The sequence below is a fragment of the Nematolebias whitei genome, chromosome 10 (assembly GCF_014905685.2).
Source record: "Nematolebias whitei isolate Nwh7 chromosome 10, NemWhi1, whole genome shotgun sequence".
In the NCBI taxonomy this organism is placed as follows: Eukaryota; Metazoa; Chordata; class Actinopteri; order Cyprinodontiformes; family Rivulidae; genus Nematolebias; species Nematolebias whitei.
Window position 1 is genome coordinate 33,900,982 of NC_056507.1, and position 13,445 is coordinate 33,914,426.

The 13,445-nt window shown below is 42.0% G+C and overlaps 1 protein-coding gene across 1 annotated transcript; it reads right to left on the bottom strand.

Annotated features, from left to right (window-relative positions):
* Positions 1-2,636: 2,636 nt before the first annotated feature.
* On the bottom strand, positions 2,637-12,671 carry LOC119415826 (methionine aminopeptidase 2). The gene is made up of 11 exons (XM_037682999.1): positions 12,500-12,671; positions 11,945-12,061; positions 11,705-11,767; positions 11,425-11,527; positions 11,072-11,233; positions 8,846-9,027; positions 8,332-8,426; positions 6,452-6,548; positions 6,266-6,369; positions 5,218-5,333; positions 2,637-2,944 (listed from the first exon to the last, which is right to left on the bottom strand). The coding sequence occupies exons 1-11, from the start codon at positions 12,639-12,641 to the stop codon at positions 2,692-2,694; spliced, it is 1,434 nt and encodes a 477-aa protein (XP_037538927.1). The 5' UTR covers positions 12,642-12,671; the 3' UTR covers positions 2,637-2,691.
* Positions 12,672-13,445: the final 774 nt, after the last annotated feature.

Below are 13,445 nucleotides of genomic sequence, written 5' to 3' on the forward strand. Positions count from 1 at the left end.
CCTGCACACACACCAGCCTGCACATACACACCAGCCTGCACACACACCAGCCTGCACATACACACCAGCCTGCACACACACCAGCCTGCACATACACACCAGCCTGCACACACACCAGCCTGCACACACACCAGCCTGCACACACACACCAACCTGCACAAACACCAGCCTGCACACACACACACACCAGCCTGCACATACACACACACCAGCCTGCACATACACACACACCAGCCTGCACACACACCAGCCTGCACACACACCAGCCTGCACACACACACCACTGCCGCTGTGCAACCCTGGAGTCATTCCAGGAAAGTACTTTATTTACTTCTTAATTTGAATGTTTAGAAGTGACACTGATTGGTTTTCTCTTGTAAAGTTAGATTACAGACGAACAGAAGACTTGATTTCTTTATGCTACTTAAAACTGTGTAAGTAGAATAGAATATAATTTTATTGTTGTTTGTACAAGTTAAGAATTTAAACATAATGGAATTCTTGTGCGTATTTCTCCACGTCAAGCAAGACATCAAGTATGACTCATTTACTAAGATAACAGAGTTTCTCCTGGTTTGTTTACATGTTGTTTGCTGCTTTGTGTTTTTTGTCTGGTAATTCAAAATAAAGTTAGCTCAGCTGTCTTTAATTTATTGTTGGGACATCATTTTATTAGACCCTCCCCACTGCTCAACTAGTGGAAAAGTTTTCTTTTTTCTGTTTTGCTTCCTTCTCTCCTTCGATAGATAACTTTACTAACAGGCATTTATAATGAACTGCATGTGAAGCCCTGAGACGACTTCTGTTGTGACTTGGTGCTATATAAATAAACTGAACTGAATTGGTTTTCTTTATGAACGAGCTTCTAACTGGGAGTTCTTTCTCTGCTCATTCTTCTTCTCACCATCACGCAGGTCTTTGTTTTCTCCACTTCTGGATCTGAGTATGCACAAGTAGATGGAGTTAAAAACTGTAAGACTGCCCATCCTCTGGTTAACTTGGTGAGCCTCGGTGAAAGAGATAAAGATCAACCAACATGGAATTGATTTTAGGTTTCTTACAAATTATCCGGAGCTGATTCACATTTCACGACTGGAAACTCAACCATAGGTCCTGAATCTCATCCATTTGAACGACTGTACCTCTCATAGTGGACTCATTCAGGACTTCTTTACATCCAACAGCTTTCAATACATAATCAATCAATCAATCAATCAATTTGTAACAATATATTTATTTTTTACAAAATTGCTTTAAAATTAAAACAAAGCAAAAAGAATAGAAATATAAATGTTTCATAGCAGTTTGTTGACATAATAATAGCTCAAAAATACAATAAAACGTAATATGTTCAGGAGAGGTGCTCACCTAAACCTTTTTTTGCACGAGTTGTTGTAATAATGTTTTGCATATTTCCTAAAAGCAGAAAATGAAAGTTGAAGCAGCACATCACTTATAAATATGTTCCTTGTCTGCTGGCTTTATCTTTAGAGGAAATAAAATTCCATGGAGCCACTGCTCAGACACAAACACTTCACATTGTTGAAACAGTTATTTAAAGGTATTCAAGCAGTGGGAACACACAACTGTGCTCAGAAGTTTACATTCACTCATCATCTGTATAGATGTCATATTAGATAGAGACTTGATTTATTTAATATGTTTCTTTTCCGGGGTTTAGTAAATAACTAACATATAACTTGAATTGTTTTTCTTGTAAAGTTTCCAAGACACTTGTGAGACCAGCTACGTTATATGGTCTGGAGACAGAGACATGGACAAAAAGACAGGAGACAGAACTGGAAGTGGCAAAAATGAAGATGTTGAGGTTCTCCTAAGGAGTGACAAGGATGGATAAGATTAGGAATGAGATCATCAGAGGTACAGCACAGGTTGAACAACTGGGAGATAAAGTTAGAGAGACCAGACTGAGAGGGTTTGGACATGTCCAGAAGAGAGACAGTGGTTTGGACATGTCCAGAGGAGGGACAGTGGGTATATTGGTAGAAGGATGTTAGAAATGCAGCTGCCAGGAAAAAGACAAAGAGGAGCTACATGGATGCAGTTAGAGAGGACATGGAGGTAGTTGGAGTGAGGACAGAGGACACAGAGGACAGAGGTGGAGGAGGATGACTCACTGTGGACACCCTGAAGAGGCAACAGCTGAAAGAAGAAGAACTTGAATGATTTTTTTAAAAAATTGAGTACTTGAGAGAGGATCTTGTTAGTTATAAATGAATCCACTCCTGATAATTATTTAAATGTTCATATATCTGGAACAACAGGCTGAGGTGGAGGAGTAGCTGCTATTTTTGTTTGGGTTATTGTTTTCATATTAAACCAATTATTAGTTGTAACTCTTTGAGTCCTTGACACTATCATTTTGACCAAATACAGTTTGGAGAAAATCCACAATAAATCCAAACTTGTGCTCCATATTCTTGTTTTTGAATACACTTAGAGTTAAAAGTTGTGTATTCATCCCACCATATATAAGTAAAAGGTTCAAATGAATTCTAAAGAGCCCTAAACCTCTACAACATTCATGCCCATGACGATGAGTGAGTGTAACCTTCTGACCACAGCTGTAGGTCAGATAAGTAATTGCATTATTGCTGTCAGTCTGAGGAGGTTTGTTGTCACCGAGCAGTCACGCTCCTCTTGATTTGCCTGGACTTTGTGGCAACATGCTTAATAGTCGTCTCCTCGGCTCACTACCTCCTTGCAGGTGGGCCTCAGCAGGATGGTGTGCTCATACTGAGCCGTGTAGCTCCCCTTGATGTCGCAGAGAGGAGGGTAAGGGTCGACGATACCCAGGTCGCACAGGTTCTTCAGGGCCATCAGGTACTTGCTCTCCCCCAGGCGGTCCAGCCAGCGGCGGCAGAACGCCAAAGTACCAAAGTTCTCGTTGATCACATTCAGCAGGTGTTTAGCTCTTGGAAGTCTGTCGGAAAGTTGGAGAACAGTGAAGAAAAAACAAACACAAAACCCAACAAACTAAAAGAAAAGGCCTAGCGTTTAATGAATATCCTGCCGTCATTTAGAGTTTTAAACCAAGATTATTTTTTGCCGAGACATGAACAAGTTGTAGTCAAACCTTGAAAATAACGTTATGCACAATCTAACATGATATCTGACACTCTGAGCTTTTGTTGTGAACGACTTTCAGGTACTACCACATCAAATTTGAGCTCAATATCTGCAAAATTGGCTGTTATAAACATTTTGTGTTTGCTACTTTTGATTTGCTGTGTCGGTCAACTTCATTTGGACAGACTCTAAAAGTTAAGTAGTGTTAGATATCCATTCATTGATAACATTCTGAAAGTCTCATATTGATTGGTCAAGTAGTTAATGTGATATTTTGCTAACAGACAAACAGGATTGGCTCCATTAGGTAATGGCACAGTTTTAAACATATATTTTGCACAATGTGTACTATACTGTGTACTGACCAGAGTTTGTGTTGGGGAGAACTCTCAGTTACTACCACAGCAAATGTTAGGTCAGTATCTGTAAACCTGCCTGAAGTATGGCTGTTGTTGTGTTTTCTCAGATCAGTTGACTGTAGAGGCCATTTTGGATCAGGCTGATCTCAAAAGTTAAAAATTGGAACATCTAATAATTACTTTTCTGAAAGCTTCAGTGAATATATGCGATCCCACTCGCCTTTTGTTGGGTAGTTAAAAGATTAAAAAGACATTTAGGGGTATTCTCTAGTCTAGCTCAGTGGTTCTCAAACTGGGGTCCCCGGACCCCCAGAGGTCCATGAACTGGTGCTTAGGGGTCTGCCAAAAAAAACAAAAAACAAACAAACAAACAAAAAAATATATATATATTTTACAAGCACGTAGATGTTTAACAACCTGTTAAAATACACCAAAATGCAGGAAATCACATCTACTTTATTCTAAATATTCTGGGGGAGGACTCGATGAACGAGGCCAGCATGGTGATGCAATTGGTAGAGTTGCTGCCTCTCAGTGAGCTGGTCACCCCAGTTCAAATCCCAGCTGGAGGGACTTTCTGAGTGGAGTTTGCATGTTCTCTCCGTGCATGCGTGGGTTTTCTCCAGGTACTCCAGTTTCCTCCCACAGACCAGAAACATGCATGTTAGACTGATTGGTAACTCTAAATTGTCTCTAGGTGTGAGTGAGAGAGTGAATGGTTGTTTGTCTCATTTGTCTCTATGTGTCCCTGTGATGGACTGGAGACCTGTCCAGGGTGTCCCCTGCCTCTCACACAGTGATGGCTGGAAATGGGCCCCAGTGACCCCCCCATCCCGAAAAGGAATAAGCGGGTAAAGACAATGGATGGATGGATGGGACCCCCAGAACACCCCCGCTGGCCCGCCCACTATTTGCGTTCTGGCATCAATCAGTTTACAAATTAAGCCCTATTAGTTGATATGACTACTGCTTGGGAGTGGTGGCGCAGAGGTTAGAGAAGGTGGGCCTGTGATCAGAAGATCGCCTGTCCAACTCCCGGTACCGACAACATCAAAAATGTGGGTGGCAAAGGCGAAACACCCATGCCAGCCTCCACCCTCATTTACACCACTCTGGGCCCTTGAGCAAGGCCCTTAACCCCCGGGCGCCCTAGATGACAGCTCTCTGCTCCACTCAGAGGGCTGTGGCAGCTTGGTGGTCTGTGGTTGCGTCAGGAAGGACATCCGGCATAAAAACAATTGCCAAGTCTTCGTGCGACTTAGTTCGCTGTGACTCCTGAAGAAGGGAGAAGCCGAAAGGGAAAAAACTTGGTCTGACTGCTGCTGTTATGATTCTCTTCAGTTTTATGTAAACAGTTTTCTGTAATAATTTGAAGAAGTGGCAATTCATTTGTGTTCATTATGTAAATGGTAAATGGACTGTACTTATATAGCACTTTTCTATCTTATCTAGAAACTAAAATCTTTTTACAACACAATCTGTGCCTCATTTACCCATTCAAACAGCTCTCTACTAGATCTGTACAAAAAATAATCAGAGCTTTATCACATTCATACACTGATGGGACACACATCAGAGGCAATGAGGGGTTCAGTGTCTTGCCCAGGGACACTTTGACATGTGACTACTGGTGGATTCGAACCCCCCACTCTTGCATTGGAGGACAATTGCTCTAACCACTCAGCCACAGTCGCCCTGTAAGGGGTCCCTGAACCCAAAAAGTTTGAGAACCCCTGCTCCAGCTGACGTATGGGATGAAAAGATGAACCTTATAGGCACATGTCCAACGTTGAAGTTCTTCATGTAGTGAGAGCACTCCATGTCATCGTGGACTGCGCCTCTTCCAGTGCTGCCGAACGTCTCAATGGCGTAAACTTCACCTTCCTGTCAGGTAAAAAAATATATAATTTTTTTAGGCTGCAGACATGGAATGAAAAATGGTGGTGAAAGTCCTTTAGAGCAGAACAGAATGTATACTACTGAAAGGACACAGACACTGAAGGTGGGGGTGGGACTTCATAAATTTGATAAAAACTTCAAGCTGTCAGTCAGTGAGAGATTCATTAGAGGTCTACAGGGGATGCTAGTGTGGGTTCTTGACTAACGCAGTTTGATTGGACGGGTTTCATTGACAGTTTGTGTCTTTATCAGAGCGGCGTGGTGTTAGCTGATAACACCGACGCCCTCCGCCGCTGCACCGATAATCAGTCAAAGTGCCAGCAGCTCCGTGGCACACCCAGCTGCCGCTCCGGCCGGACGTGCACTTTCTGAACACAGGAAGAGCGAGAGAGAGAGAGAGAGAGCGGTTGCACCAACACACTTCAACTAAAACTACAATGTACAAAGCTGCCACATCAGCATCCCCCCCTCCCCCCCCATCCCCTCTCTCCTGCAACCATCAGGTAAAAAGCTTGACGCAGCGACTTGCCAATTAAAATGCTGCTTCTGTCCAAACCCAGCCACGTGCTGCAGATGTGTGACTGCGAGGGAGCAGAGCACCTCAGTGCAGTCTGAAAACGTGTAAGAGCTGCTCAGATTGTGAACTTTGGTTTCTCACGATAATGCTCTTGTGTGAAGCTCAATTAAAATGCTGATGAGTGTGATCAAGGAGCTGTGAAATGAAACACTTCTCCACAGCCCGCCGTAACCCAACCAGCTGAAAGTTCTTCTAATTACTCTTAAAAATAAAAGACCTGGCGTTCCTTGAAGGAATTTATATTCTTTGATTTATAATCAGATCATCTAATGTGGAGAAATGTGTGGGCTGATTCCAAAAGTTATTATTTTAGAGGCTGCAGTGATGTTTGGGCACAAACCTCCATCCTGGTGGCCTCTCCTCCCTTCACAATGGGGACCGTCTTCCCTGAATGGATCCTGTACTGTCCAATCGAGTGACCGTTGAGATTTCTGACTGGTTTCACTGCAAACAGAAGCAGCACGGTGAGACTGTGTCTGCAGGGAACATTACAGAGGCTGTGCATGAAGAAATGATGAAGTTTGACCTTGATATGTTTTTCCATCTATCTCCACTTCGTAAGACTCCATGACCTCCTGAATGGTCTCACCAACATCACAGAGTCGCACGTCGATTCCAGCAAACTGGGACAGAGATTACCAGGAAATTACACAACGCTCCTCATGCACATAAAGACATTCTGTTCTTCCTTCTGCTTGATGTGAACATTTTCAAGTGTCCAAGTGGATGCAAAGTTTACCTGTATTATCACTATATGATCATATCTACAAAGATCAGAGGTTAAAGTGGAATAATAGAGCAGATACTCTCCCCCTACCTTCAGCCACTTACAGCCATTTGAGACATACTGTAATATCAGCAATTAGTAAAGTACAACAAATACTACTGTCATATCCAACCACTGTAAAAGGCAATACTTGGACATGTGTAAAAAAACTTTATTTAGTGAAGGCAGTGTAATGTAACTCAGGCGACAATAAATTCTGTTTTTTGTTGACTTCCATAGTTCCACTGCTAATGATGTAAGTGCATTCTTCACACAAAGAGTGTTTGATAATATATCATATTTCAACAATTCAATAGTGAAACATTGAAATTTTCACAAATTTACACTAAAATACGTGCACACATAAAATTTATTACAGTCTTTTTTTGGAAAATAATGTTCCTCATCCTGTTATTTTGCAGAACCAAAGTGCTTCAAACATTACCTTAAATTACACTATATTTCAAAAACATTGCATTAAATTATATTATAAAATATCCTGATGCATGCTCAATAATAGAGGTAGAAAAATCTAAAAATGTTAAGTCTGGTCCTCTGGACATTCAAAAAAAAGTAGAAGCATTTCTACCTTTTTTTTTTAATGTCCAGAGGACCAGACTTAACTTTTTTAGATATATTATAAAATCATATATTGCAGCATAATTGTGTCATATTTGACTCCTCCTGAGTCTTAAGATTTTTTTCTTCTTCCCTTTTGCTATTTGGGATTAGTAGAACCTCATAAATATAAAACAATTGATTCTGATCTATTATTAGTTAGAAAGCCAAATAAAGTAGTTTTATTCCACAACAAGGATCTGCTACCTTTATTCAACAATGTAGATTTGTTGTCTTTCTCCATGAATAAAGAAAACAAATTATGCAGAAAGACTTATTTCCTCACATCAGAATAAAGAGTATCAGGAAGTTGTGTGGATAGTTTTCAAATTATATATTTAGGATACAAAATCCAGTGAGTTGAGTAGTGAACACAAAACAAAAAACACAACTATACTCTTTTTCAGAAGGAAAACTGCACACACCAAGGACAACATTTTCAAAGTGCAAATACTTTGAGAACCAGCAGACTGCAACCATGAAGAAATGAAACTGATCCCACCCCCCAACATACACACTCACATCATCATCATCAATCCAATGCAAATTAAATTTATTCCTTATATTTCTCCAAAATGAAGTATTCAAAATGCTATCTACAACAGGTAAGACATTGTTTGTTCATAACAGCTCCACTGAACCCCACCTCAAAAGATCTGAATTATCTGAATTACTGCTTTAAATGTACTGACTTCTGCAAAACTCCAACAGGACATGCCTCCTGTCCCCTCAGCTCCCCCTGTGAATTATGTGGTCTGCTTGTGGTGCATTTTTGTCTCATATCTGCTCATATTTAGTCACAGATTTTTATTCTGAATCAGCCGTTTGAAGAACACCGAGCCGCCTTTTCAAGAACACTGCAACATTTGTGGTGTCATGTTAGGAGTCTGTCCATGAAACACTTCCACTCAGATGCAGACACGTCAACTGGATGACGATCACAGCTCTCGTGAAGGTCTTCTGTGTTTCTTTTAAAATGAAGCCAACAAAGCAAATAAAGAGGAAGGAGAAGCTGGGTTTACCCTGATGCCCGTGTTGGTTGCGTCTCTCACAGCCTCCAGCAGTCTGTCATACTTTGGGTTGAAAGTGACAGTGAACGCACAGTCAATGATTCGACCTGAAAGAACAGAACCAGTGTTATTACATTTGTTGTGAAGCGATCACTTTGCTGAAATATTACATAGGGACTACTAGTGTTTGTATGTTTGTTATAAAATATCTCATGAACCACCAGACAAATTTGATACAACTACAACTTCTGGAGAAAACACAACAGTAGGAAACACAAACGTGCTTTTTCAGTTGTACAGTATTTAGCTAAAGTTTGGTGTGGTCGGAGCTGAGACATCCGGGTGCTACTTATTACACCAGATCTTGGTCCAAGGCGGTGGGCGATATGCATTCCTTCAAGCATTGCTAGGTCTTTAATTGTTCTTCAGAGGTTGCTTAGTTTCATTTTCATTTTGAAGTCGTCACATCAAATATGAACTGGTCCAGGACGACTCCAAAAGCAAATAAAACGTGATGAGTTCTCACCGTTGATGTGCGTTCCGAAGTCAACCTTGCAGACGTCGTCGTAGCCCAGCACAGTGGGGTCTCCTGCGTTCGGGGTGTAGTGAGCAGCACAGTGGTTGATGGAGCAGCCCGTGGGGAAGGCCAGGCCTGCCTTCAGCCCATTTTCTTTGATTAGCCTCCTGGAACAATCCTCCAGTTTCTCACTGCCAGGAGAACAGAAAACAACAAAAAGACGGGAGGATTAGAGCTCTTAGAACCACTGGAGCAGATGAAACTCCACCAGTGTCCTGTCTGTTTAGACCTTGCATTAACATCCGACCTGTCTTGATTCAACCACTTGATGGTAAATTCATTCAATCTTTATTTATACAGGTGAGTCTCACTGAGTCACAAGGACTCATTTACAAGAGAGACCTGTAATAAAATAAAATTAAAAATAAACACAGATGAGGTACACAACAAACAGTCATAAAAAGCTTATAAAATAAGAAGTAAACAAAAGTAGTGATTTAAAACGAAATAAAAATAAGTTACATTATGATACGGGGTAAAAGACTAAAAACAGGAACATGTCTGCGTTGTTTTTTTCCATGAACTTAACAGATTCATAAAGCCATTTAGAGGTCAAGGTCGAGAGCTTCAAATCTTTTTGTAAGATATTCCAGGAAACAGGAGTGGAGTAGAAGAAGGACCTTTTACGTAGTTCAGTCCTCACTGAGGGATCACTGCAGGTAATAATGTCCTGAGAGCGCACGCTGTAGCTGCACTCACACAGAGACATGTAGGAGGAGATGTATGAAGGCAGCAGACCAAGAAGTGATTTAACGATGAAAATGTACCAGTGAGAGAGTCTGCATGAAGTTAATGGTGACTAGTTAACCAGTGAATACAGTGTGCAGTGATGGGTACGGTAGTTACAGCCAGTTATGAATCTTAGTGCACCATGATAGACAGCATCCAACATCTGCAGGGTGCTTGTAGGAGCGTTCATGTAAATAATGTCACTGTAATCAATGGAGGGGAAGAAAGTCGCAGTTACAAGGTGTTTCCTACTATTCAAAGTTAAATAAGATCTATTTCTGAAAAAGAAACCCAATTTTAATTTCATTTTCTTTATCAAGTTTTTAACGTGAGGCTTAAAGGAGAGATGTGCTTCGACCATGATTTCCAAGTATTTGTAAGAATCGACAAACTCATTAGAACACCATTTATAGATAAGAGGGAAGGACTGCTAGTACCAACCACCTGTTTGAAAACAGCACCCCTTTGGCTTTATCAGCATTTAGCACCAGTTTGAGACGGAACAAATCTGACTGGATGATGTCGAGTGCAGACTGTAAAATCTGGAACACCTTAGCAACTGATTTAGCTCGACAATAAACAACTGTATCGTCGGCATAGAAATGGAAGGATGCATCAGGAATGAACTGATTTACATAACTTATATAAATTGTAAAGGTGGTGGGTCCTAAGACTGAGCTTTGTGGTACACCATTGTTGACAGTTAAACAACTGGGAAAAATACCATTGTGTTGAACACATGGCCTCCTATATGAGATAATTAGAAAACCAACCAAACCAAATATAGGTGTAAACGGCCTCAATAAGAATTGAAAACGTCTTCACTCAGGCTGTGTAGACATATCTATCTGCATTAGACCCTTTTTACATGTAAATGAAACCTGGAAACTGTATACGTTTTCAGATTGTGTGAGAATGTTAGACGTGCACATTGCAGAACTGCAATCGTAACTGCTGTTTAGACATGATGGCAAAAAAAACGTTGCATCTGTTTTGAAGAAAACCTTTTAGGAGTTTCCAAAAAAGTTCAATCTGGTCCTCTGGACATTCAAAAACAAAACAAAATGAGAGACGAAACGTTTCTAGATTTTTTTGGTTTGTTTTGTTTTTGAATGTCCAGAGGACCAGATTGAACTTTTTTGGATTTTTCTACCTGGATTATTGAGCATGCATCAGGATACTTTTAGGAGTTTGTATTTTATTGCAAGGTGTACACTATCAATCAGAGCTGCTCATGCAGTCAGATCACTCAGGATGGATTCAATGCGAGGCTGAACAGAAGATGCTTGAAAAGGAGACAGCTGGTCTGTTTTTCTTGAACCTTGAGGATGGTTCCCTCTCTTCAGAATGTCTTCCTTGACTTGTGTTCAGTTTGCTTGAACTTGAACAGCTAAGGTTATTGTTATTATCATGATTGTACTCTGATAGTATTTATGTGTTTCTCACCAGATGTCAATCATGGTCATCCCCGGTTTGATCCAGGTCCTGACGTAGGAGCGCACCTGCCTGTGGGCCTCAGCCGCCTCCCTGAAATCACTCCACATCTCCTCGTTGGCTCTGTCCAGCGCTCGCTTCTCTTCGCTGGTGGTCCTCCAAGCTGCGCTGCGTCTGAGGGGTCAAACCACACAGGGTCACATGACTGTTTTCAGTGGACAAAGGAAGACACACACTCGCAGACTGAAGTGTTGATCTCACAACAAGACATTGTGTTATTTCTATCGTGCATGTGCAAAGTAAAGAGACCTAAATAAAGACTTGGCACAGCAGAAAACTTTTGATGGAGCGTTGAGGTCACGCACCCGTCTTTTGATGGGGGATATTCACACTCCTCTCCATTTGGAAAGTCTCCGTTGGGATAGAGCTCACAAATAGGTACTGAGGGAGGGTCAGTCTGTCCCTTCGCTGTGGCCCAGATAGAGAAAACACAAAATGGAAAAAAAGTCCCAGCAAAAAGACAAGAAAACACAAGTTATCCCTGCTCTGTTAATGACTTTCATCTTTCATTTATCAGCTCACACTCAGTGAGGAGAACAGCTGCATTGATGTACTACTGCTGCAGTAAAAAGGTAAACTGCTCACATCCTTTCTTCTTCTTCTTCTTCCTCTTCTTTTTACCGGCTGCGTTTTCCCCCTCGTCCCCATCTGTCGTAAGCATCGTTAGTTTCAGTGCAGTTAGGAAAATGAAAAATATTGACACTGCCTCGGGCACGTTTCCCAGAGCTCAGAAATCAAACCTCACACTGAATAGGAACCTTAGGTTCACTACTGCTGCAGATGAAGAAGACTATGAGTATGAAGGCTGATGGGGTGAGGAGATACCTTCTTCTGCATCCTCGGCCCTCTCTCTCTCTTCCAGCGTTTGCTCCTCCAGCTGTTTAGTCACATCACCAACACCTCTGGCTTCTCCGTCGTCCCCCTCGGCTTCATTTGTCCCTGCTGCAAAGTCACACGCACACATGGTGCATACATGTACAGGTGAACTCACACACAAAGGAAGGTGATTACGTTTGGCTCAGAGACTGTGAAGCTCTCTGAACTTGGCCTTTGCACAAATTCTTGTCCTTAGAAGTCCAGAAGGACACGCAGACCTGCAGTGTTGTGACTTTTGAAGCTTAAGTGTGACATTTTGGTGATTTAGTGTTTATCATTGACATGAAATAGTCGAGGATCAGTCTCACTGCACAAAACTGTTGCTCTTTCTGCAACTTAAAATCCCTTATTTTAAAAAACAATGTATTTATTTTAGAACAGAATAAAAAAAAAATCAAAATTTCCCTCGAGCTTCAACTTTCTGCCACTTCATAATGACTGACAGGTCGAAAAGTCTCCTGTCCCACATACTGATACTCTGTGAGTCGGAGCAGGTAATCTCACCTGATGCTGTGGTCCTGATGTTATTATTCCTCTTCTTCTTTCTTTTCTTCCTCTTCACCACTTCTGCGTCCTCTCTCTCCTCCGTCAAGTCTCCGTTGAGAAGTTGAGGTTCTCCTCCGCGCGGCGGCTGCAGCTCCTCCATGATCCGCTGCTGCTGGAGAGACTGAGGAGGCGAAGTGACGCACTGGCTGCTGGGAGCCTCCAGTGGTCAGAGTGGAAACAAGCGCAGCCAATACCGAGCTGTTCAACGAGTTCCTGCTGGGGGAGGTGGGGGGGGACTTCTTATCCAATGCGCAAAAACTTAGATTATCATCTTGTTCTTTATTCCAACAGAAGAACAAACAGTCTGGGTTAAATTGTAAAAATGCAACACAAATCTAGTGTGTTCCACGAAAGTTGAAGTTATCTATAAGTTATTGCGCGCGCCACAACTCATCCCTTTATCTGAGGCGCAGGCGCGTCAGGGTTTCAGGTAACAGAGCGCACCTGCAGCCCCTCTGCATGTGAGGCAGGAGTCACCTGCTCCAGGAGCCCATTTACTCACAAACCCTGACTGGTTTACACGGTAATGTGTTGCAATTTACTCTCTGACATGTTCTGAGTCAGTGAGCCGAACCATGGTTGTTGCTGGTGCGTAACACGGAGAATGGCGAGGAGGTGCGTATCCTAGCAACAAGCCAAGCACTTGAGGACAATAATGTTGAGACTTCGTCAGATTAGCTGCTGTTATAGACTGTTTATCTGTGTTTGAATGTTTTCTGAGTTGCTCTTTCCTCCCAGGATGTGATGGCTGCAGCGTCATGGCGCACGAGCGGATCCGCCCCGTGTTTTTCTTCGACCAGGTGAGCTACAAGTTCAGTTAACTGTCTTTGTTTCTTTATGAAACACACACACACACGCACACACACACACACACACACACACACACACACACACACACACACAC